General features: G+C 48.6%; 1 protein-coding gene across 2 annotated transcripts in view; it reads right to left on the bottom strand.

Annotated features, from left to right (window-relative positions):
• The window catches only part of ABCC1 (ATP binding cassette subfamily C member 1), a 192,732-nt gene that overhangs the window by 51,437 nt on the left and 114,496 nt on the right, over window positions 1-26,799 (bottom strand). For both annotated transcript variants that reach the window (XM_010370871.2, XM_030924928.1), the window contains 7 exons: window positions 23,198-23,344; window positions 19,740-19,827; window positions 15,039-15,114; window positions 11,381-11,507; window positions 7,186-7,362; window positions 4,033-4,200; window positions 458-641 (listed from right to left, as the gene is read on the bottom strand). In XM_010370871.2, coding sequence (XP_010369173.2) covers window positions 458-641; window positions 4,033-4,200; window positions 7,186-7,362; window positions 11,381-11,507; window positions 15,039-15,114; window positions 19,740-19,827; window positions 23,198-23,344 — 967 coding nt within the window. The remainder of the gene's footprint in view (window positions 1-457; window positions 642-4,032; window positions 4,201-7,185; window positions 7,363-11,380; window positions 11,508-15,038; window positions 15,115-19,739; window positions 19,828-23,197; window positions 23,345-26,799) is intronic.

Here is a 26,799-nt window from a genome sequence, read left to right as displayed (position 1 = left end):
AACCCAGACGTCACCAACCCAAGCCTGCCAGCTTAACTCCATGCTTCACTTCACAACCGTCACATCTCTTGTGTCATGCGTGTCCTCAGTTTCTCTCAGCCGTGAGAGCTAGGACTTTAATTACCATCGTTCCCATTTTTACCATAAGGACCCTGAAACTCATCAGGCCCAAGGTCACGTTCCAGGAAGGCGCTAGATCCCGCCCTGAGGTCAGCTAAGCTGAAGCCTGGTACTCCCATCCCCTGGCCATAAAGCATGGAGACTCCCTCCCAATTCAGCGCTGCAGGGACTAAGATGGTTTTCCAAGTTAGTACTTTAGGGGGCTCCATCCAGCTCCCACCCTCATACCCTGATGAGCCACCTTCCCTGGGTGGCTGGTGGCAACCTCACAGAGGCCAGTGTGGCCCTTCAAGGCGCCAGATACCCCAAGAGGGAGGAACCCTGAGGTTGCCCCTACCATTGTCCTCTGGGTCCTGCTCCTGCTCTGCACTGGCGTAGGTACGCAGGAACTCAGCGAAGGCGCCGTCTCGGGCCAGCAGCTCCTGGTAGGAGCCCATCTCAGAGATCTTGCCGCCACTCATGACGATGATGACGTCCACCTGCGGCAAATAGCTCATGCCGTGTGTGACCAAGATCCGCGTCTGTGGGTAAAGAGACACCTGGCCACATCAGTGCACACGTGCAAGACTGCCTGGCTTGGTAGAGTGAAGACTAAAGGAGGAACGAGCCAACGAACACCTGGCGGGCAGAACTCAGGTCTGCAGGTGGGACATGCACCTGCGATAACAGCATCCAGGAGCAGCTGAACCTGTGCACACCGTCCTTTAACGTGCATGTGCAAAGGGCCTGCCACGCCGCAGGTGCTGAGCTAAAAGCTGGGGAGGTGGCAGGAAACAAAGACCTCTGCCCCAGATTCCAGGGCTGGAGGAGAAATGAACACTAGTAAAATAGTGTTTGCTGAATGGCGAAAACGCAGCAAAAAAGGGGAACGGTTGGACCAAGTGTGTGGGTTTTACAGTTTTAACAAAGGCGATAGGGAAGTTTTTTTTTAACAAAAACCTGAATGACAACAGATAGGGAGGGAACCATACAAGTGTCTTAAGGAATAAAAGGATGGTGCCGCTGCAGAACAGTTTGTATGCAATGGTTTTTTTTTTTTTTTTTGGAGACAGAGTTTCAGTTTGCTGCCCAGGCTGGAGTGCAGTGACATGGTCTCGGATCAATGCAACCTCTACCTCCCAGGTTCAAGCAATTCCCATGCCTTAGCCTCCCACGTAGCTGGGATTACAGGCGCCCACCATGACACCTGGCTGATTTTTTTTTTGCATTTTAGTAGAGATGGGGTTTCACCATGTTGCCCAGGCTGGTCTCAAACTCCTGAGCTCAGGCAATCCGCCCATCTCGGCCTCCCAAAGTGCTAGGATTATAAGCGCGAGCCACTGCACCCGGCCCAATGGCTTAATTATTTTCTTCTTTTTTTTTTTTTTTTTTTTGACACAGGGTCTCTGTCACCCAGGCTGGAGTGCAGTGGTGAGATCTCAGCTCACCGCAACCTGTACTTCCTGGGTTCAAGCAATTCTCCTGCCTCAGGCTCCCAAGTATCTGGGACCACAGATATGTGCCAACACGCCCAGCTAACTTCTGTATTTTTTATCGAGACAGGGGGTCTCATCGTGTTGCCCAGACTTATCTTGAACTCCTGAGCTCAAGAGATCTATCCACCTTGGATTACAGGCATGAGCCACTGTGCCCAATCTTGGCTTAATTTTTTTCTCAAACAACTCCCGCTGTCAGCTACCCCCAAAACCACTACAAAATATGCACATGAATACATTTTATCAGAAGATCTGAAAGTTTGGCAAGACATTCATCAAACTATTAATAAAAGTCAGTATATGTTTCCTTAAACAGCTAACGGTCAATTTGTTCAGCTTTACGGATCTTACAGTTGCCACACCACCAACTCAGCTCTGCTGAGTTCAAGTAGCCGTAGATGACACTTTAAACAACAGGACACATGCGGTGGCTCAGACCTGTAATCCCAGCACTTTGGGAGGCCAAAACGGGAGGATCCTTTGAGGCCAAGAGTATGAAACCAGCCTGGGAAACATAGTGAGATGTGTCTCCACCAAAAAATATAAAAATAAAAATAAATCAGCCAGCCATGGTGGTGCGTGCCTGTAGTCCCAGGAGCTACTCAGAAGGCAGGATTGCTTCAGCCCAGGAGTTGGAGGCTGACACGCCATGCTTGTGGCACTGCACTCCAGCCTGGACAACAGACCAAACCCTGGCTCCAGAAAAAAAAGAAAAAGAAAAAAATACATTGGCCATGTTCCAATAAATAAAGTTTTATTTATGGACACTGATATTTAAATTTAATATGATTTTCAAATGTCACAAAATATTCTTCCTGTTTAGATTTCGTCTATTTAAAAATATACACATCATTCTTAGCTCAAGAGCCATACAAAAAGCAGGCAGTGGGCCAGATTTGCTAACCCTTGCTGTCTAAGAGAAGAATTAAAGATTAGGGATGCAGGATGAAGAGGGACTACTTTATTTACTTTATTTATATATATTTTCTGAGACGGGGTCTCGCTCTGTTGCCCAGGCTAGAGTGCAGCGGCACAATCTCAGATCACTGCAACCTCCACCTCCCGGGTTCAAGAGATTCTCCTGCCTCAGCTTCCCAAGCAGCTGGGATTACAGGCACGCGCCACCATGCCCGGCTGATTTTTGTATTTTTAGTAGAGACGGGGTTTCACCATGTTGGCCAGGCTGGTCTCGAACTCCTGACCTCAGGTCATCCACTGGTCCAGGCCTCCAAAAGTGTTGGGATTACTCACTGTGCCCAGTTTTATTTACTTTATATACATACACACACACATACACACATACATTGTAAGAATATATCCATATTCTTGTACTTTTCAATTTTGTTACCATGGGCATGTATTACCTAGTAATTTTAAAAAATGTTTTTTTACTACTTTAAAATATGTTTGCACAGAATGTTACTGGTATGTATGGGAATGCTTACAAGAGGTCACGTAGCATGATGCTTCCTGTATATATACGTGTAATGAGATAACCCTATTTAGAAAGTTTATACACAGAGCAAAAAGACTTGAAAGAAATACAAAATTTCTTAACCAGTGGAATGTATGTAACTGCTTCCATTTTTCTTTTTCATGTTTTTCTTAATCTATATCCCACCTATGGGGATGAGTTAGTTTTAAAATCAGGGGAAACAGTTGGGCCTGGTGGTGGTTCACGCCTGTCACCTCAGCACTTTGGGAGGCCGAGGCAGGCGGATCACTTGAGGTCAGGAGTTTGAGACCAGCCTGGTCAACATGGTAAAACCTCGACTCTACTAAAAATACAAAAAGTTAGCCACGCGTGGTGGTGCACACCTGTAATTCCACCTACTAGGGAGGCCAAAGCAGGAGAATCGCTTGAACCCTGGAGGTGGAGGTTGCAGTGAGCTGAGATCACTCCATCGCACTCCAGCCTGGGCAACAAGAGTGAAACTTCACCTCAAAAAAAAAAGTAAAATAAAATAAGGGGAAGAAAAAAAAGAGCCAGTGTGCGCCCATTACCACAACTGCCCTATAAAAAGAACATAGGAACTATTTCCTATCATGTTAAGGTGCTGTGGCAATTTTCCAACCCCTCCACCCACAGCCACCTCTGCAAGTAAGAAAACACAGCCTTGCTAGGTCACAGGCAGTGTCTTGGGGTGGGATTCCCTGCTGAGAAGCCAGCCCTGGGACTTAAGCAGGAAGAAGGGCCTCCCTTGGCCATGCAGAGGCAATGAATTTAACTCTGCGTGGAAGACTTACCCCTACAAAGGTAAGTACAAGATGACTGTCTTAGGAAGGCTTCCAAGAGAAGCATGAGAAATGTGTTATTTAAAGTCCAATTAAACACAAAGAAAGCCAGAGAAAGTAAAGGACTCCTAAAGGGGACATGTTCCAACTTAACCAAAGGACGAGACAGCCCGACGCCAAGCCCCGCCCCGCCAGCAGGCACCTTGTTCTTCAGCATCCCCTTGGGGCCAATCACATTTTCAAAGATATGTTTTCCCACGTGGGCATCCACTGCTGAGAGGGGATCATCGAAGAGGTAAATGTCAGCGTTGCAGTACACGGCCCGGGCCAGGCTCACGCGTTGCTTCTGGCCCCCAGACAGGTTCACGCCCTGGGGAGAGACATGGCACAAGAGTGGGTTTCCTGGGAAACCTTGAGACTCAAGAAATGCAGAAGCAGGCTGAGTGTGGTGTGATCCCAGAACTTTGGGAGGCCGAGGCGGAAGGATTGCTTGAGGCCAGGGGTTTGAGACCAGCCTGAGCAACATAGGGAGACCCTGTCTCTACAAAACAAAGAAAAAGAAAAAACTAGCCAAGCCTGGTGGTGTGCGCCTATAGTTCCAGCTACTCAGGAGTCTGAGTGGGAAGATGGCTTGAGCCCAGGAGTTCAAGGCTGCAATGAGCTACGGCTGGGCCACTGTACCCCAGCCTGGGCGACAGAATGAGACCCTGTCTCTTTAAAAAAGAAAGAAAAGCATAGAGCCTGCTCAGGACACAGCAGGCCCAGGGTGGAGGCCCTGCAGAGCTGCACTCGTCTCCTCTTCTCTGAGTTTGAGGCTGAAGGCATGAGGTCATGCCACTTGCCCAAACCTGGAGCCAGGCCCCAGCTCCACCGCCACCAAGGATGGGATCACAGGCACAGGGTGTAGCCCCACCTGTAAACTGGGCAAAAGAGAAAACTTGAGTCTCCCGTGAGGTGCTGAGCAGGGCACAGGGCACACGGCAAGCACTTAGCGAAGGCTGGCTGATGGCACCAAATCATGTTGGCCAGCAGAAAGGCCCTGATTTCTTAGTCTCATGGAAGGCACTGGTAGACATGGGCATATTAATGCTACTGCTGCTGTTGGTGACAGGTGCTGTGTTTGCCAGCTTACTCTGGATCTGTCACTGTCCGGCAAAACCACATATAGGTGAAGCAAGGTTCCAGCCTGGTGATGCTGAAATCCAGCCCACGTCCCAGTCACCAGAAGGAAGGACAATGCATGGACCAGCAGCAGCGTCAGCTCCAACCATGACAGATAAGCTAACGTCATTTCCCTATTTGGCTAGAAATCACAGGTTACTGCCCAGCCCCTCCTGAGATACCTGCCCTGGCTCCCATGCACTGAGGTAAGGCCCTGGCAGCCAGGTGCCTTCTTTTTGTTTTTTGAGAAACTCGCTCTGTCGCCCAGGATGGAGTGCAGTGGCACAATCTCGGCTCACTGTAATCTCCACCTCCCAGGTTCAAACAATCCTCTCACCTCAGCCCTGAGCGGCTGGGACCACAGGTGCACAGCACCACGCCTGGCAATTTTTTGTAGAGATGGGTTTTCACCATGTTGCCCAGGCTGGGCTCAAACTCCTGACCTCAGGCAATCCTCCCACCTTGGTCACCCAAAGTGCCGGGATTATAGGCGTGAGCTACCGTGCTCGGTTAATAATTTGTTTTTTATTTCCAAGGAGCTGCAGACTTACCTCAATTTTTAAACATCATTCACCAAGTAAGAAAGCTGACAGAGCCCCTGGCTTATAACTAAAAATAGAAATGGGCCAGCATTTTGCACTCTTGGTCTTCCAAAAGGGGATACACCAGACGACCACCATGGGGCGCGAAAGCAAAGTGATCAGGCAAGCAGCAAGGGAGGGCACCCCAGGCCCAGAAGGCTCAGACCAAGCTGTGGAGGTGGGCAGGAGCTGGGGATTGCTGAGGAATAGCAGGAAAACCTGGGGGCTGGAGCACAGCAGGAGGGAGAGTCTGCAGTGGTGAGAGGCACAGAGAATGGCCCTTTTAGAGATGACAAAATGAGCAGGAAAGAACATGAACCCAGGAACCATGCTCTCTGCAGTTCTGTGGCTGTGTGGCCTCAGGCAAGTCACTTGGCCTCTCTGTGCCTCCTTTTCCTCAATGATTACCTAGGTGTAACAACAAATTCTACCCATGGGTTTGCTGTGAGGAATAATTATGTGTGAAATGTTTAGCACAGTTCCTGGCATACTGAAAATACTCAAGTTATAGGCCGGGCGAGGTGGCTAACATCTGTAATGCCAGTACTCTGAGACAGAGGCGGGCAGATCACCTGAGGCCAGGAGTTCACGATCAGCATGGCCAACACGGTGAAATCCCACCTCTACTAAAAATACAGAAATTAGCCAGGCATGGTGGCAGTGGCCTGTAGTCCCAGCTACTCAAGAGGCTGAGGCAGGAGAATCACTTGAACCCGGGAGGCGGAGGTTGCAGTGAGCCAAGATTGTGCCACTACATTCTAGCCTGGGTGACAGAGAGAGGCTCCATCTCAAAAAAAAAAAAAGAAGAAGAACTTTGCTGAGGCCGGCAGATCACTTAAGGTCAGGAGTTCGAGACCAGCCTGGCCAACATGATGAAATCCCGCCTCTACTAAAAATACAAAAATTAGCTGAGTGTGGTGATGTGCACCGGTAATCCCAGCTACTCAGGAGGCTGAGGCAGGAGGATCGCTTGAACCTGGGAGGCAGAGGTTGCAGTGAGCAGAGAGTATGCCACTGCACTCCAGCCTGGGCAACAGAGTGAGACTCCACCTCAAAAAAGAAAAGAAAACAAAGAAAAGAGAGAAAATGCTAAGTGTTAGCTATTGTGCTATTTTCAGTATTACAGCTGTCTTGACAGGGACTATGAACATCTGAATCATTGACCACTCCCCTCAACAGCACGCCCTCTGTCATGTGACTCTGCAGTCATGTGACCACAAAGGTAGAATGTACTTCCTTCCTGGTCCCTTCCCTTCAAGCTTGGCCAAGTGACTTGCTTTGCGAATGGAAAGGACAGTGTACTTTAAGGGACATTGCATGCTTTTTTGGGGGCCTATCTTGGGCCTCTGCTGCCACCATGAGAAGAGCCTCCCTTTGGAAAGCTGCTGAGCCCTCACCCCAGTCCCCAGCAAGAAGCTCTGTAAGGCAGACCTGAGCCACACCCACAGCCTGGACCCAAGTTCAGCTGGCCTGCAGAGTTCAGCAGAGCCACCCAGCTGAGCCCCACCGGCTCAGCTGATTGCAGTAGACTCACAGACCACTGACAGTGTGAGAGTGTTTGTTAGGCAGCAACAGCTGACTCATCCAGGGGCCAACAGCAAAACTATACTGACCTTCTCACCAATCTCTGTCCGATCCCCGCTGGGCAGGATTTCCAGGTCTGGGAGGAGGGCACAGGCCTGTATCACAGACCTGTAATACGGTTCCTCCAGCTGACGTCCAAAAAGGATGTTTTCTTGGAGAGAATCATTCTGAATCCAGGCCTGCTGTGGCACATAGGCCACCGAGCCCTAAGTGGCAAATGGAGAAGGAGGTGAGACAGACACACAGACAGATCTGATCAACAAGACAGCAGCTGGCCCACCCACCTGCTACGAGGGCCTCACTTCACAAGTCATTTTCATCACACCTATTGCTTTAGCAAGAGGGAAACTGAGTCACGAAGGACAACAGATGCCAGGGCTGGGCTCAGAACCCATACCACGTGAATCGCTGACTCCAACATCAGGAGTGAAAGAGCTGGTATCCTCGTTGATAAGATTACAGTTATTTATTTAGTAGCTAGCTATTAACTCAATGCCTACAGCGGCGATCAAAACCCCCACTTCCAAAGAGTGGAAGCACCTACATGGCCAAAAGCTGCTTGATTACAGTTACTGTGGATGCTAAGAGAACGAGATATATGACAATTTTTAGAAGTCTGACTTGACTAGGAGCAGTGGCTCATGCCTGTAATCTCAGCACTTTGGGAGGCCAAGGCAGGCAAACTGCTTGAGGTCAGGAGTTCAAAGCCAGCCTGGGCAACACAGAGAAACCCCATCTCTTTAAAAAAAAAAAAAAAAAAAGAGAGAGAAAAACTAGCCAGGCAATGGTGCTGTGCATCTGTAGTCCCAGCTACTTGGGAGGCTGAGGTAGGAGGATCACCTGAGCCCAGGACATGGAGGTACCATGAGCTGAGACTGCACCGTGCCACGGCACTCCAGCTTAGACCACAGAGCAAGACTCTGTCTCAAAAAAATTAAAAATAAAAGACCGACCTAGTTTGGGACATCCAGGAAGGATCCTCGAGGAAGCATCCTTGCTAAAAATTGAAGCAAAGACTCCTATATCAAAGCATCCATTTCAAAGGTTTACTTTTATTTCCATATAATGTCAGGTATCACAAATAGCATGAGAATAAAGGCTAGAGTAAGGATATTTGTTTTGTGTATTTTGCTAATGAAAATGCTGGGGTAGTTAAAAAACATTCTCTCATTTATTATAGATTTTGTAGAAACAAAATCTCTCCATGTTGCTGAGCCTGGTCCCGAACTCCTGGCCTCAAGCGATCCTCCTGCCTCGGCCTCCTGAAGTGCTGGGATTACAGGCATGAGCCATCATGCCCGGCTCAAACATATGTTTAGATAAGAACCAAAAAGTGAAGAATGAGTCCGTTTCATGAGGAGAAGAGTGAAGAGCACTCAAGTCCGAGGGAACAGGACATGCGAAGGCCTGGAGGTGAAAAGTACTTGGCACATTCAAGGAGCAGAAAGTCCAGTGTGACAGGAACATCCATCAATCCTATGAGGGAACGACTGGCAGAAAACACATCAGGGACAGCAAGGGGGCCTATACATGGTGAGGAGCATGGGTTTTATTGGAAGGGCAACGGCCCCTGAAGATTCTTTTCTTTTTTATTTTGAAACGAATCTTCGCTGTCCCCCAGGCTGGAATACAGTGGCAAGATCTCAGCTCACTGCAATTTCTGCCTCTGGGCTCAAGGGATTCTCCTTCCTCAGCCTCCTGAGTAGCTGGGACTAAATGCACACACCACCAGGCCCGCTAATTTTTGTATTTTTAGTAGAGACAGGGTTCACAATGTTGGCCAGGCTGGTCTTAAACTCTTGACCTCAGGTGATCCACCTGCCTTGGCCTCCCAAAGTCCTGGGATTAACAGGTGTGAGCCACAGCACCCAGCCAGAAGATTCTTGAATAAGGGAATTCTAGAGAGGGCAAAGCTGACAGCGGGTCCCAGGTGCCCTCATTCTTACTCTAAATTCTCAAATAATTAACCTGCTGACTTGAACATCCTAACTTTTAAGAAGCCAAAATGTCAACAGAGGTGCCTTACCATAGAACCCACAGAAAATTCAGACATAATATACACAAACCCCACCGACTAAAACCTTTGGGAAAAGATAAATATTTTATACACATTTCTAGCACTCCCCTTACTTGGGCAAAACAACCAATAATAAATAATCATCTGGCCTGAAATGATAATAGTGCCAGGATAGCAGAAATCTGGAGAAAGCAATGTGGATCCTACCAAGATTTGGAATTTTCTTCCATTAATCTAGCTCTCACGGTTCATTAATCTTATTTTATGGCATGGACTTAAAAGTAATGATAAAACATTTCTTAAAACAGCAGTTAAAGGTCATTAGTTTGGACCCAATCACAATGTATACTTTTCAAAGGCATTGTATAATCAACGAAGAAAGGGTTTTGCTTGGAAATAAAAACACTGTCATAAACTAGGCCAGGAGCAGTGGCTCACGCCTGTAATCCCAGCACTTTGGGAAGCCTAAATGGGCAGATCACCTGAGGTCAGGAGCCCTAGACTACCCAGGCCAACATGGTAAAACCCCATGTCTACTAAAAGTACAAAAACTAGCTGGGCATGGTAATGGTGCGTGCCTATAATCCCAGCTACTCAGGAGGCCGAGGCAGGAGAATCGGTTGAACCTAGGAGGCAGAGGTTGCAGCTAGCCAAGATCACACCACTGCATCCAGCCTGGGCAACAAAACAAAACTGTCTCAAAAAAACAAAAACAAAACAAAAAACCACCACAACAACAAACATCATAAACTTGACATTCCCAAAGGCAGATTCCAAGAGATAAATGTGCAGTTGCACAGACACTAAAGAGGTGCAGGCAAGTACACCTGGGACACATGAGGTTAAACAGTTAATAGATTTCTTTCTCACTGCAGGACTTGTCAGAACCTTAATTTGCTAACGTTTATTGTAAGAGGGAGGGGGTCGGAGTATTCATTATTTCCCATGCTTGTTTGAGTCTGGGGTTCTTTCTCCCCCAAACGTCCTGCAAGATGAGCTGGCTGCAGACCACACTCCTGGAAATGCTGGTAGCAAAACTTCCAGGGATGTATTGTTACACTAGGAAAAGGCCTTCATTCAGAGTTAACTAAATGCAAACAAAGACTGTTGACTGCCAGTGGGACTTACTGGTAAAGCAGCCTCTTAAGCTCAGTCTTGGGGAATTTCAACTTACTTCAAAGTACACCGTGTATTTAAAAGCAGTAAAACTGCAGTCTTCTTTTAGCCCCCTATTAAGAATTCAACAAACACTAAAAATTTAAACTGTTCCCTTTAAACAATGTTCTAACATTCTAACCACATATTTTTGTTTTGTTACATTTATAAGAAGAGATACCCAGAGAGATCCATAAAGATAAAGAAAAATCCAAAAAGACCCAAAGAGACCAAGAGACATTCAGTGACAGGCAGAGACGCAAAGGAAGGAGACAGGCCGCGTGCCAGGGCGTCTTCATGTGTCTACTAAGTATTTATTAAGTGGCCAGGTGCAGTGGCTCACACCTGTAATCCCAGCACTTTGGGAGACAGAGGTGGGCAGATCATTTGAGGTCAGGAATTTGAGACCAGCCTGGCCAACATGATACAACTCCGTCTCTACTAAAAATATATATAAAAATTAGCTGGGCATGGTGGTGCATGCCTGTAATCCCAGCTACTCGGGGGGCTGAGGCAGAAGAATTGCTTGGACCCAGGAGGCAGAGGCTGCAGTGAGCCGAGATCAGTGCCACTTCACTCCAGCCTGGGGGACAGAGCCTGACCCTGTCTCAAAAAAACAAATAAATAAATAAAAATAGGACCCAGGAGGCAGAGAATGCAGTGAGTCGAGATCGTGCCACTTCACTCCAGCCTGGGGAGACAGAGCCTAACCCTGTCTCAAAAAAAAATAAAAATTAAAAAATTACAGCTTAATAAGGAGATAACAAAATAACTACTTATTAAGTGCCTACTATATACTGGGCACTATTTTAAGTGCTGAGAGACAGATGGAAATAAATGATACCCAATTCCTGCCTTCTAGGATGGCACAGAACAGAACAGAAAGAACGCCAGAGAAAGAGACAGATGGAAAGATAAAGGAGGAGGAGGAAAACAGACGTTGCTACTCTCACTTCCGGCACAGGGACAGTCAAAAGAAACAGCATCATTTTTGAGCTTTTCCTCAGACCACCAGCTTCCCCACTGCCCCTGCCCACTGGTCCTCATCCTACCTTGATAGCCACGTGCCCCTCCACTTTGTCCATCTCGGCCAAGAGAGCTGAGATAAGCGACGACTTTCCGCAGCCCACCTGGCCCACCACGGCCACCAAGGCACCTTCCGGGATGGAGAAGGTGATGCTGAAACGACACAACACACCTGGCTCAGACACAATGAATGAGGCCTGCCAGGCTGATGCCCCTGGTCACTGAGCCTCGATTTACCCCAAGCAGAGAAAGAGAGAGACAGACAGAAGGAAGGGCCGTACTAAACACTGAAGGCCTCAACATTCCGTTTCTACTGCTGAGTTCAGTTCAGTGACCCATCTCAGGGGCCCTCCAGGTGGGAGGCAGGTGACAGGTACACCTTAGGGAAGAGAGGCAGAGAGTAACCTGAGGGATCCCGTCACACTGAGCTGCAAGAGGGGCAGAAACTTCACTGGGGGCATGAGGCAAGGTCTGAGAGGAGAGGACACCTCAAGACAAACTGGGGCTGGGCATGGTGGCTCATGCCAGTGCTGGTAATCCCAGCAAGGTGGGCGGAGGGAGGCTGAGGCAGGCAGATCACACGATCAGGAGCTCGAAACCAGCCTGGCCAACATGGTGAAACCCCGTCTCTACTGAAAACACAAAAATTAGCCAGGCATGGTGGCAGGGGCCTGTGATCCTAGCTACTCAGGAGGCTGAGACACAAGAATCGCTTGAACCCAAGAGGTGGAGGTTACAGTGAGCCGAGATCGTGCCACTGCACTCCAGCCTGGGCAACAGAATGAGCCTCTGTCTCAAAAAAAAAAAAAAAAGAAAAAAAGAAAAAATAAAAACTCTGACAGAAAAGCAAGTGTGTCCAAGACACGGAAATATGGGGAGAGCTGGAGAAAGGTGTAAAGGGGTGAAGGCATGGGGTGCAACCAGGGATGCGATGGCACTAAGGTAGGTGGTAGCCAGGCCTGGGAGCACCCTGAGAGATGCCCTGGAAGGACGCTGTGCTAAGACACCTGAACTCTGCCACCCAGGAGCCACCAAAGTGTTGAAAAGGGAGACAGACATGAATAAATCTGAGTTGAACTTCGGGAAGATGTCTCTATCGAAATCAGCCTTTAACGAACAGTAGAAAGCAAAATAAAATAAGCTCAACAACAGTGGCTGTCAATGGGGCAGGACAACCCCAGGCCACTCTCACTGCCGATGGCACAGCCAGAGCAGGGTTTCCATCCTCCCAGGGAAGGGAGGGCACATCCAAGGCTTTGCTGGGCTCACTTATATGGAAAATGCTTTTATTTTTTATCTGTATTTACTTAGGTATTTATTTATTTTTGAGACAGAGTCTCACTCTGTGGCCCAGGTTGGAGTGCATTGGCTTGATCTTGACTCACTGCAACCTCCACCTCCCAGGTTCAAGTGATTCTCATGCCTCAGCCTCCCAAGTAGCTGGGATTACAGGCAGGTGCCACCACATCGAGCTAATTTTTATATTTTTAGTAGAGATGAGTTTTCCCCATGTTGGCCAGGCTGGTCTCGAACTGCTGACCTCCAGTGATCTGCCCGCCTCAGCCTCCCAAAGTGCTGGGATTACAGGCATGCACCACCATGTCCAGCTAATTTTTTTTATTTTTTTTTTTATTTTTTTGAGACGGAGTTTCACTCTTGTTGCCCAGGCTGGAGTGCAATGGCATGATCTCAGCTCACCGCAACCTCTGCCTCCCAGGTTCAAGCATTTCTCCTGCTTCAGCCTCCCAAATAGCTGGGATTGTAGGGATGCACTACCACACCTGGCTAATTTTTTTGTATTTTAGTAGAGACGGGGTTTCTCTATGTTGGTCAGGCTGGTCTTGAACTTCTGACCTCAGGTGATCCACCCGCCTTGGCCTCCCAAATTGCTGGGATTACAGGTGTGAGCCACCATGCCTGGCTAATTTTTTTATTTTTAGTAGTGACACGGTTTCACCATGTTGACCAGGCTGGTCTCAAACTTTGGACTTCAGGTAATCTACCCACCTTGGCCTCCCAAAGTGCTAGGATTATGTGCTTTTTAACTGCCACCTTTCTGAGTTCAGAGTATTAGTGGAAATGCTGATAGTCATTGCTGTCACTGACTGTTTCATTCTTACGACACTGTTGCATGGTGATACTTACCAGGCGTTTTGTTCCTGTGCTGGGAGGGGAATGGATTATGGGGCCTGAGTAGGCAGGAATCTCAGTGAGACAGTACCTGCCACTGTCCATGTGAGACCGAATTTTTTTTTTTTTTTTTTTTTTTTGAGACGGAGTCTCGCTCTGTTGCCCAGGCTGGAGTGCAGTGGTGCAATCTCAGCTCACTACAAGCTCTCCCTCCCAGGTTCATGCCATTCTCCTGCCTCAGCCTCCCAAGCAGCTGGGACTACAGGGGCCCACCACCACGCCCGGCTAATTTTTTTGTATTTTTAGTACAGACAGGGTTTCACCACGTTAGCCAGGATGGTCTCGATCTCCTGACCTCAAGATGCCCGACTCAGCCTCCCAAAGTGCTGGGATTACAGGCATGAGCCACTGCGCTCGGCCGAGACTGAAATATTCTTATAGGCTGATGAGAGAAAGGGTTAGAGAAAGGTTCTGGGGGCTCATGGGGGGAAGGTAACTGCAACAGGAAAACCACTGGGTCAGGAAAGGGACACATACAGATTAGTTGTCAAGCTCAACAAGAGAGAATAGCTACAATTGAAGCAGGCAGGATTTAAGTTAGACATAAGGAAGAACTTCCTAAGCATGCAATACCACCATGATTTTTCAATGCAGGCTTTATACAGATTCTTTTCTCTGGAGAGTTTGTCTCCTACATGATAGAACACAGCAGTGATTTGGCTACCCAGGCATGAGCTAAAGCTCTAAAAGGGTCCCATCGCCCCTGTGTTTTGCAGATTCCTTAAGGGGCCGTAAAAAGCTGTTGATCAAGGCCTCTGGTCAGAAAAAAATGAGAGATGCTTGACAAGTTGCCTGGGGGTAAGGTCGATTTCCTAGACACCACGTGCTTTGGAAAGGTAAGGACTATAGGGTGTGGGGTGCCAGGCAGAAAGCTGGCAAGAAAGGGTGAGCTGGGCAGCTGAGGGGCACTGGAGTTCAGCAGCATCACAGCCTCTGACTAAGACTAGCCAATCAGCACGCTCAGTGTCTGCAGGCATAGTGATTGGCTCACAGAGGGCAGAGGACCAAGTCTGGGTCAGCAAGAAGCAGGCCGTTCTCCTAACAGTAGGATACACAGTGGGAGCTGTTGAGACCATCTGCCATCACAAGGGGAGAGGATGCGTGAGGATAAAGCAGACCAGGAGAAAGTGAAACACAGAAAATATGAAGAAAGTTCCGATGGCAGAATCCCTGGGTCACACCATACCTGAAAGTAGAACTTCCCAGTTAAGCAAGCCAGGAATCTCCTGTATTGTCTAAGTCTATCTGTCCAAGGCTGCTATGACTCACAATCAGAGGGAACCCTCTGTGCTACGCATCTCTGTGTCTGCTTCTCACGCCAGCCTAAGCAGGTGTATCTGCACCCATTTTCTAGATGGGTAAGCTAAGTCTTAGAAGGGCAAAGTGAGTTGTTCAAGGTCACAGAGATGGAGCACGGTGGGAATTTAAACCCATGTTTGACAAAAACCCTGTGGCTCTCTCCATGCCATCACATGTGTCCACATCCCGGCTTACCCATTCAGCGTGGGAAGGTCGCTCCTGGCCCAGGTGAATGTGGCGTTCCTCACGGTGATGCTGTTCTTGTCCCCGCCTACAAAGCACAGAGACGACACGTCAGGCACAGGCTGAACTGTGGGACTCCGCGTGAGCAGAGCGCTCTCTTTCTCTGCTTGAGTGGTTCAACCCCAGACGCTCGACGCGAATGGCGCTAGGCATTATTATCTGGTGACATCAGTCACAGGTTCTGAAAGAACCCCAACCTGCAGTTTTGGAGGCAGCCCCAGACCCAGAAAGCAGAAGGAAACTGCAAGAAGCTTTGTCCTTGAAAGACGGGGTTGCGCCATCCGGACGCTCATCTCAGGAGATGACTGCAGAGGTGGGGGCCCCATGAGGGTTACTCAATGCTCTGCACGCCCTGGCCCTTCTCAGGCAGGTTCGGGGCAGCTCCACCTGGGAGGGCCCAGCAGTGGCCAAGGCCAATGGGAAACAGCTGGCGTCCACATGCAAACGTCTCTCCATCGGGGTGGCCTGCATCAGACCGCTGGGCCCTCCTTGAGGTTCAAAGGGAGGTCATTCACCCTTCTCCCCATGTCCTCTATCTCTCTTCCTCCCCCAGCCACACCACCCTACACACATCACACCACAGCAGGTGGGTCTTTCTAAAACACCCATCATGATAAACTCAAAAAAAAAAAAAGAGGATACGGAACAAGAAGTGTGGTATGAGGGTACGGGGGAGGGGAGAGCGTTGGAGACAAAGCCCACGTTATACGGCTCTGTGTTTCTACCTTCTTCTGAGACAGGATCTGGCTTCTGCACCCAGGCTGGAGTGCAGTGGTGCGACCTTGGCTCACTGCAACCTCCATCTCCCAGGCTCAAGCAATTCTCCCACTTCAGCCTCCTGAGCAACTGGGACTACATGATGTGCACCATCATGCCCAGCTAATTTTTTTGTATCTTTTGTAGAGATGGGGTCTTGACATGTTGCTCAGGCTGGTCTCGAACTCTTGGCCTCAAGTGATCTGCTGGCCTCGGCCTCCCAAAGCGCTGGAATTATAGGCATGAGACACAGTGCCCAGCCAGCTCCACATTTCTAAGGCTCCTAGCACCTGTCTTCTTTTACTCTTCTTCCCATAATTTTCCTTTTACTTCCTGTCTCTCACTTAAAAGAAAAACAGGCTTGGCACAGTGGCTCATGCTTATAATCCCAACACTTTGGGAGACCGAGGCGGGCAGATCACCTATGTCAGGAGTTCGAGACCAGCCTGGCCAACATGGTGAAGCCCCATCTCTACTAAAAATACAAAAATTAGCCAGGTATGGTGGCGCATGCCTGTAGTCCCAGCTACTTGGGAGGCTGAGGCAGGAGAATCGCTTGAAACCGAGAGGCAGAGGTTGCAGAGAGCCAAGATCGTGCCATTGCACTCCAGCCTGGGCAATAGAGTGAGACTCTATCTCAAAAAAAAAAAAAAAAAAAAAACAGAAAAGCAACTCTCTGAATTATGAGCCACCTTAAGACCATCTAGAGATAATATAGGAGTTTTTCTTTAAGTTGTCAAATGAAGAAGTAACTTCCTCCATGCATCAAAGAAACAAAAAACCTACAGAGAGAGGAAGTCGCTGGTTAACCTAGATTAACATTCTCCCTCAGCTCTTCTAAAAGAGAGGATGTAGAATGAGGAAACTGGGAGTTGCTATTTCAGGAATTTAAGAAAAGCCACTGGAGCGAGAGGTTGCAGAGAAGGTTGCAGAGAACGGTTAGCTTGGGAGCAGGCAGCAGCCAAAGGGGGCCCCCACTGGATAGAGCATGCTAAACATTCCAGAAAGTCCAACCACCTAGGAGGCCACTATTAGGGCAGGAAGGAGGGGCTGGGGTGCGGGCACCCAGGGGCCTAGGCGTTTCCTGACGCTTGCACTGAGCTGTGAACAACTTCAGAAGCAAGAAACCAGCCCCCACCGCCGGCCGCCTCAAATTTCAGCCTGTGTTCAGCAGAGAAATTTGACCCCAGAGTAGATGGAATCATTCCCTTATCATGTGAGGGGATGTGGCACACTGGACAGCAGAAACCAGATGACCACAGCCTAGGGGTGTTGGGAGGGGGAATCCAGCATCCACTTGGGCCACGGTTCTCAACTGGAGGCAACTGTGCCCCTCAAGGCACATCTGGCAATGTCTGGAGCCATTTTTGGTTGTCAAAATTGGGGTGGGTACTACTGTATCTAATGGGTAGAGTCCAGGGTTGCTGCTCAGCATCCCACAATGCACAGGACAGTCCCCAACCACAAACAATAACGTGACTCCAGATGTCAGTAGCGCCCAGGATAAGAAACCCCACACCAGGGGCTGGCTCAGCTGAAGATGCTGAGATCGTCTCACTCAGACCAGAGAAGGGACCACTCCCGCGATCTGTTTAGCATCTTCTATGTACCAGGTGCTGTGTCAAACGCGTCAAATGTTTTAGGTGCCACTAAAGATACCTGAGCGCTTGCGAGGTGCCAGATACAGCTCACGCGGTATAACCAACATTTATACACATTCAATCTTCTGACCACATTCACTGGACTCTGGAGCCAGACTGTATGGGTTTGAATCCTGAGACTACCACTTCGCAGCTGGGTAGCCACAGGCAAGTTACTTAACTTCTCTGTGCCTTTTTTCTTTTCTTTTCTTTTCTTTTTTTTTTTTTTTGAGACAGGGTCTCACTCTGATGCCCAGTCTGGAGTACAGTGGCACGATCATAGCTCACTACAGCCTTGAACTCCTGGGCTCAGCCAATCCTCCTGCCTCAGTGTCTCAAGTAACTAGGACTACAGGTACACCACCATGCCTAGTTAATTTTTTAATTTTTGTAGAGATGAAGTCTCACTACATTACCCAAGGTGGTCTCAAACTCCTGGCCTTAAGCAGTCCTCCAGCCTTGGCCTCCCAAAATGCTAGGATTATAGGTACGAGCCACTGCACCCAGCCTGTGCCTCACTTTTTCATCTATAAAATACGGTTGACAATCATGCAATCAACTTCAGAGGGCTGTGATGGGGTGTCTATGAGGCAGTGCACACAGAGCACTTCCGACAATGCTTGGCACATAGTAGGTGCTCAGTAAATCTCAGTGAGACAACATGCTATGGCCAGGAAGAGCATGGACTCGACCGACGGGCTGTGGGTGTGAATGGTGGCTCTTTTTTTGATCAGCTGTGCAATCTCAGGCAAGTTTCAGGGGCCAGTTTCTTCACCTAGAAAATGGGGGTTTCCATCACCCTCCTCCAGGGGTGCCACGGTGAGTAATGGACAAGTTGGGACACTGATATCCTTCGAACAGAACATGCATGACAGAGGCTTTATAAGTGAATGTGTCACTGCACTTCGAGACATTAATATTAACTGCTTTCTTTTTTTTGAGATGGAGTCTCTCTGTGTTGCCCTGGCTGGACTACAGTGGCATGATCTTGGCTCACTGCAATCTCTGCCTCCTGGGTTCAAATGATTCTCCTGCCTCAGCCTCCCCAGTAGTTGGGATTACAGGTGCCCAACACCAAGTCCAGCTAATTTTTATATTTTCAGTAGAGACAGGGTTTCACCAAGTTGAACAGGCTGGTCTCAAACTCCTGACCTCAAGTGATCCACTCACCTCAGCCTCCCAAGGTGCTGGGATTACAGGTGTGAGCCACTGTGCCCGACCTAATATTTATTATTAAGTGCTTCGAGAGATGGTTGCAAACAATATCCCTGGCTCAGGGGGATGGGCTGGGAAAGGATAAATAAACAAGCTACAAAATAAACAAACCTGTCAATAAAAATGCATGGCCAGTGCAGTGGCTCACATCTGTAATCCCAGCACTTTGGGAGGCTAAGGCAGAGGGATCCTTGAGCCCAGGAGTTCAAGACCAACTTGAGGAACAAAGCAAGACCTTGTCTCTCCAAATAAAAAAATTTAATATTCAAAAGAAAAGGCCAGGAGAAGTGGCTCATGCCTATGAGCCCAGCACTTTGGGAAGCTAAGGCAGGTGGATTGCTTGAGCTAAAGAGTTTGAGACCGGCCTGGACAACATGGCAAAACCCTGTCTCCACAAAACATACCAAAAAATTATCCAAGTGTGGTGCTGCGTGCCAGTAGTTTCAGCTACTTGGGAGGCTGAGGTCAGAGGATCACCTGAGCCCGCGAAATCAAGGCTGCAGTGACAGTCGTGACTGTGCCACTGCACTCCAGCCTGGGCGATGGAATGAGACCCTGTCTCAAAAAAAAAAAAAAAAAAAAAAAAAATCCAAGTAACGCTCGGCCAAAGAAAGGTACTTTTGTTTTCCTTATCTAGATAAAACTGAGCCTCAGACCTAAGTCTGCACAGCTTGTGGGTGGTGGAGGCTGGCCAGCCTCCAGAGTCCTCATTTAGCCCAGAATAGAATCAAGGTCAAAGCCTTGGAAAGTGACTCCCAGGAGGAAGCCTCAAGCAGCCGCTGCCCCTCAGCAAGAAACCAAGAATGCGAGTGCAAGTTCGCCGTCCTGGGAAGTGTAAGACAGGACAGAGGCCTAGGAGGCCAGGCTTCCCTTCCCTTCTGCCGGCTCTGCAGAACCCTTGTCTCCCAGGCTCTCGCAGACAAGCAGCTGGACAGAGTCAGACCTGAGGGCAGCCAAGGGAAAGAACAGCAAGTAGGGAGGACCCAGTGGGAGATGGGAAGGCAGCCACTTCCAGAAACCAGGACCGAACACACACACACACCGTCTTTGACAGGCCGTCGCTCGATGCTGTCAGGTTCCAGTTCCTCATGGGAGAGAAAGATCCTCAAGCGTTTGAGGGAGACACTCGCCTATACAGAGAGCAATGGTAGGGGAGAGTTATTTTTAAACAGCTTTTTTGCAAAACAAACCAAGGTTAACCTCCAGGGGTTTCCCTGGGTGTGGAGGGGCACACACCCACCCTTATTTCCGAAGGTCCCACATTTCTTAGAACCAGTGTATACTTCAGTATTAAACAAAACAAAACAAAAAAAGAAAGAAGCAGGTTTTGGTTCTGCTTTGTTTTAAAAGCCCACAAAAGGTATTTCAGAAAAAAATGGGCAAATGACTGGGCACGGCAGCACAAGCCTGTAATCCCAGCACTTTGGCAGGCCGAGGCGGGCATATCATTTGAGGTCAGAAGTTTGAGACCAGCCTGGCCAACATGGTGAAACCCCGCCTCCGCTAAAAAAAATATATTAAATTAACCTGGTATGGTGGCGTGCACCTGCAATCCCAGCTACTCCGGAGGCAGAAGCAGGAGAATCACCTGAACCTGGGAAGGCAGAGGTTGCAATGAGCCAAGATCGTGCCACTGCACTCCAGCCTGAGCAACAGATTGAGACTCCATCTCAAAAAAATAAATAAAAATAAAAGAAGAAAAGGGCAGAGGACTGGTGGAAAAGGGACTCTGGAAACATAACAGCAAACGCAACAGAGCCAATTCAAACAGCCCGATGGGACAGGCATTTCTGAGATACTCCAGAAAACTTGGATATGGGCTGAGGATTATTGTAAAAACTTATTGTTAATTTGCTTAGACATGATGATGGTGTTATATTATGTCGGAAGAAATGCATGCTGAAGTATTTGTGGGTGGAATGTGAGGGGTCTGAGATTTGCTTTAAAATTATTTGGCAAAGAAAGGAAAGAATGAAGGGATAGATGGCAGAGTTTAGCATTAAAAAAAATGAAGGGAAAGAAGGACAAGGGAGGGATACTTAAAAAGGATGACATAAAACAACTGTGGCAAAATTTTTTGGTTTCTTTTTTTTCTTTTTGAGACGGAGTCTCGCTCTGTTGCCCAGGCTGGAGTGCAGTGGCGCCATCTCGGCTCACTGCAAGCTCCGCCTGCAGGGTTCACGCCATTCTCCTGCCTCAGCCTCCGGAGTAGCTGGGACTATAGGCACCCGCCGCCTCACCCGGCTAGTTATTTTGTATTTTTTAGTAGAGACAGGGTTTCATCATGTTAGCCAGGATGGTCTCGATCTCCTGACCTCGTGATCCGCCTGCCTCGGCCTCCCAAAGTGCTGGGATTACAGGTGTGAGTCACCGCACCAGGCCTTGGTTTCTTTTTTTGAGACAAAGTCTTGCTCTGTTGCCCAGGCTGGAGTGTGGTGGTGCAAATATAGCTCACTGTAGCCTCAAACTCCTAGGCTCAAGTGATCCTCCTGCCTCAGCCTCCCATGTAGCCACTGCAGGCATGCACCCCACACCCATTTTGTTATTTTTTGTAGAGATAGGGGTCTCATTATTTTGCCCAGGTTGATTTTGAATTGGACTGAAGCAATCCTACCACCTCAGCCTCCCAAACTGCTGGGATTACAGGCCACTGTGCCCAGCCAAAAAATGCTGATGTTGAATCTGAGTGATGTGTACACAGGGTTCATGTTGTATTGTTCCCTTTTTTGGAGATGGAGTCTCACTCAGTCACATGCAGGCTGGAGTGCAGTGGCGTGATCTCGGCTCACTGCAACCTCCGCCTCCCGGGTTCAAGCGATTCTCGTGCCTCAGCCTCCAGATTAGCTGGGATTATAGGCACCCGCCACCACACCTGGCTAATTTTTGTATTTTTAGTAGAGACAGGGTTTCCCCATGTTGGCCAGGCGTGTCTTGAACTCCTGACCTCAGGTGATCCGCCCGCCTTGGCCTCCCAAAGTGCTGGGATGGCAGGTGTAAGCCATCATGCCTGGCTTTTTCTTTTTTTTTTTTAATACCAGCTCACAAGCTTAAAGCTATTCTACTTCTGTGTACACTTGACATTTTTCATAATAAAAAGGATTTTTTGTTTTTGACAAAGCCTGCAATCAGAGTTGTACTATCAAATTTTAAGGTTGATTTGTCTATGTAGTTGAAATGGAGTTTTCAAAATGAATGTTCGCAATACTTGGAAAAAGAATGTGAAAACAGTGCAGCAAAGTGACACGAGCTTCCAACACTGCCCAAGTGTGACAGAGGAGAAAGCCACCCCTCCTTACACAGTCAATGGCACAAATTTTACAGATTCTACAGGGTCTACATTTTTTTTTTTAAGCAACAACAACAAAAAAAACAGGGTCTTACTCCCTTCACCCAGGCTAGAGTGTAGTGGTGTGACTATGACTCACTACAGCCTCAACTTCCTGAGCTCAGCTGCTCCTCCCACCTCAGCCTCCTGAGTAGCTGGGAGTACAGGGGCACATCACCATGCCTGGCTAATTTTCATATATGTGTGCGTGTGTGTATATATATATATGAGACATATATAGGATAATATATGACACATAATATATATATAATATATAAATATATATATTACATACATAAAACATATATATATATTATATATATATATATATATTTTTTGGTACAGACAGGGTTTCACCATATTGCCCAAGCTAGTCTCAAACTCCTGGGCTCAAGAGATCCACCTGCCTTGGCCTCCCAAAGTGCTGGGATTATAGGCATATGCCACCATGCCAGCCTTAGGCTGGGGTTTTTTTTTTTTTTTTTTTTTTAATTTTGAGACGGAGTTTTTGCTGTGTCACCCAGACCGGAGTGTAATGGCACGAGCTTGGCTCACTGCAAACTCTTCCTCCTGGGCTCAAGCAATTCTCCTGCCTCAGCCTTTGGAGTAGCTGGGATTACAGGGATCCGCCACCACACCTGGCTAATTTTTGTATTTTTAGTAGAGGTTGCACCATGTTGGCCAGGTTGGTCTCGAACTCTTGACCTCAGGTGATCTACCTGTCTCAGCCTCCCAAAGTGCTGGGATTAAAGGCGTGAACCACTGCGCCCGGCTGTAAGGTTGGGGTTTCTCAAAGCGTGGGTGGTCAAGACCTATCAGTGGGTTGTAAAATGAATCACGTCAGACAAGAACTACGTTTTCGAAAAAAAGGATAGGAATGGCGGATGAATAGAAGAAGAGAACAGAGTATTTCAGAAAGATTCTTCCAGAGCATGGGAAAGCCTTGCTGCATTAAACTGGATTCATATACTCAAGTGTGAGTTCTCTGTCAAGAAGTCAAACGCATTTTCTTTCTTTTGGGCATGACCAGACAAAAGCATGGCAGCCTTGGTCCAGGCCTCATGGAGCCCGATTGGGAGCGTGATCTAGAGGCTGTGCTCAGGGGCACTTCCATGCTTTTGCGGCCTAGAACCCCAAGGCCCCCTCTCTGAAGTTGCCCCAGCTTCCCCCCGTACCTGCACGATGCTGCTGATGACCATGGGGAGAATGTTCAGGGGAAACCGGAGGATGTTGAATAAGGCCAAAGACACGAAGGCTTTCTGCGCATCCAGGATGTTGTTCTTGTCAATGGTCACGTAGACGGCAAATGTGCACAGGGCCACCTGCAAGCAGAACGTCCAGTGCTGACTGCTGTGCCCTGAATGAGAGACATCATTCTAGGAGCAGTGACAGGCCCTGGTGACATGCTTGGGCCCTCCCCAGGTGGCCACAACTGGCTAGCTGCTGGAGCTCATGGAAAAGCCTGGTGCAGGATCTGGCACATAGCAGATGCCCACTAAACACTCCAGGAATGAACTGGATAAATCAATGACCAGGAGCCCCAAGAACTGGCCTCTCCCATCAATTTTCTCAGTGATGTTCTAGAGGGGCATTCTTAGTATTCCTCAAAAGCACCAAGCACAATCCCCAAGCCAGGCCTTTGCCCCTGCAGTTTCCTCTGCCTGAAACCATCTTCCAGCCAGGTGGCCGCCTGGCTCCTCCCTCTCACCATTCAAGGGAGATGCCTCTCCCACTCTACCCAAATAGCCCTGCCATCTGGCCATCATCCCATGTATTTTCAGGGTCTCAGCACTGCCATTTCATTGTTACTTCCTGGAAGCCCATACGGCTTAAAAGTAAAAACCATACGCTTTGCCGTCTATCCGCTGTGGGGCCCTGGTTGAGTTATTTCACCTCTCCAGGTGAGCCCCTCTTTTCTCATCTACAAAATGGGAGTCATGACATGCTTCTAAGGGCTTTTGGCACTTACGAAGGGTGCTTATATGCACAGGGCCCAAGCACGGTAAAACTCAACAGATGGCAGCTGTTTTTATTTCTTGTTACAGGATTTGGTCCAAATTAATTCGATCATTCTTCCAAGGAATCTATTAACCTGGTTCCATGAACGAGAGCCTGGTCCTATGGGCAGGCAGAGCTGGTTCGTGTTCTGGCTCTGACATTAAAAAGACAGATGACGCTGAGCCATGGCACAGAAATTTTCCAGGTGCCAATGCCAAGAGGGAGGCAAGGTGCTCAAAATGACAGGGACACATTATCCCTAGGTGCAGGGGTGCAATCATGGCTCACCACAGCCTCGACCTCCCGGGCCCAAGCATTCCTCCCACCTCAGCCTCCCGAGTAACAAGGACTACAGGTGCATACCGCCATGCCCAGCTAATTTTTTTATTTTTGTAGAGACAGGGTCTCCCTATGCTTCCTAGGCTGTTCTTGAATGCCTGGGCTCAGGCCATCTGCCTGCCTCGGCCACCTAAAGTGCTGGGATTACAGGCGTGAGCCACTGCACCCATCCTGGCTCCCATCTTCTAAGCGGTAACAACACACTGGCATCCTACCTCACAATATTTTTTTTTTTTTTTGAGACACAGTCTCATTCCTTTGCACAGGATGGAGTGCAGTGGTGCGATCACAGCTCACTGCAACCTCTGCCTCCCAGGGTCAAACGATTCTCATGCCTCAGCCTCCAAGTAGCTGGGACTACAGGCGCCCGCCACCATGCCCAGCTAATGTTTTTGTATTGTTCTTAGTAGAGATGGAGTTTCACCATTTTGGTCAGGCTGGTCTTGAGCTCCTGGCCTCAAGTGATCTGTCTGCCTCGGCCTCCCAAAATGCTGGGATTACAGGTGTGAGCCACCATGCCCAGCCCAGAGATATGCTCTTTACTCAAAAGGGTCTACGTGTATCTACATGATAGACTATTCAGCCATACAGAGGAGTGAAATTCTTACACATGCTAAAACATGGATAAACCTTGAAAACATCATGCTAAGAAACCAGTCAGATGGCCGGGCGGGGTGGCTCACACCTGAAATCCCAGCACTTTGGGAGGCTGAGGGGGGGTGGGTCACCTGAGGTCGGGAGTTCCAGACCAGCCTGATCAACATAGAGAAACTCCATCTCGACTAAAAATACAAAATTAGCCAGGAGTGGTGGTGCATGCCTATAATCCCAGCTACTCAGGAGGCTGAGGCAGGAGAATCGCTTGAACCCGGGAGGTAAAGGTTGTAGGGAGCCAAGGTCGTGCCATTGCACTCCAGGTGGGCAACAACAGCGAAACTCCATCTCAAAAAAAAGAAAAGAAACGTCAGAAAGGGCCACCTGTTGTTAGATTCCATTTACACGTAATGTCCAGAGTAGATAAATAGAGAGAGACAGAAAGCAGATTAGCGGTTGCCTGGGATGGAATGGAAGGTTTGGGGAGCAAGTTACAACACCTATAGGGCTTCCTTTTGGGGTAATGAAAATGTCCTGGAATTAGTGGTGACTATTGTATCATTTATACAAAAAACCCACTGGGCGACCGTCACACCACCTACACAAAAACCCACTGGGCGACCGTCACACCACCTACACGAAAACCCACTGGGCGACCGTCACACCACCTACACGAAAACCCACTGGGCGACCGTCACACCACCTACACGAAAACCCACTGGGCGACCGTCACACCACCTACACGAAAACCCACTGGGCGACCGTCACACCACCTACACGAAAACCCACTGGGCGACCGTCACACCACCTACACGAAAACCCACTGGGTGAGTGTCACACCACCTACACAAAAAAACCACTGAATTGCACACTTTAAAATGGTGAATTATATGTTCATTATAAAAAAATAAATTTGGATGGGCATGGTAGCCCATGCGTGTAATCCAAATGCTTTGGGAGACCAAGGAGGGAGGATCACTTGAGGTCAGGAGTCCGAGCTGAGCCTGGGCAACAAAGCAAGGCTGTGTCTCTACAAAATCTTTTACAAAATAAGCCAGGCAGCTGGCTCAATGGCTCACGCCTGTAATTCCAGCACTTTGGGAGGCCGATGCACGTGGATAACCTGAGGTCAGGAGTTCAAGACCAGCCTGCCCGACAGGGCAAAACCCTGTCTCTACTAAAAACACAAAAATTAGCTGGATGTGGTGGTGTGTGCCTGTAGTCCCAGCTACTAGGGAGGCTGAGGCAGGAGAATCGCTTTAACCTGGGAGGTAGAGGTTGCAATGAGCCAAGATCGTGCCATTGCACTCCAGCCTGGGCGACAGAGCAAGACTCCATCTCAAAATAATAATAATAATAATAATAATAATATTAATAAAAAATAAGTCGGGCATAGTGGCATGCACCTGTAGTCCTAGCTACTAGGGAGGCTGAGGCAGGAGAATCACTTGAGCCCAGGAGGTCGAGGCTGCAGTGAGCTATGATTGTGCCGCCACACCAGCCTGGGTAACAGAATGACGCCCCCATCTCTAAACAAGTAATTTTTTTTAAAGTATCTCTCCAAAGTCAACCTATTTTTCAGTGTAGAAGTCAAAGTGCTGACTCAGATCCCAGGGCCCAGCTGTACCTCATTTGGCCTCATCTGTCACTCTCTTCTCACTCCCACTGTTTCAGCCTCCATGGTTATCCCACCTATGAACGGGCACAGTAATGCCCCAGGGCCTTTGCACGTGCTCTTGCTACCCCCTGGTTGGCCTCTTCACCTCCATCAAGTCTTTCCTCAAGTGTCACCTTCTCGGTGAGCCTGGACCACCCTATTTAAAACTGCAAGCCGCCCCTATTACAA

This window comes from Rhinopithecus roxellana, chromosome 20 (genome assembly GCF_007565055.1).
Source record: "Rhinopithecus roxellana isolate Shanxi Qingling chromosome 20, ASM756505v1, whole genome shotgun sequence".
NCBI lineage: Eukaryota > Metazoa > Chordata > Mammalia > Primates > Cercopithecidae > Rhinopithecus > Rhinopithecus roxellana.
This window is presented reverse-complemented; position numbering and strand designations above follow the sequence as displayed.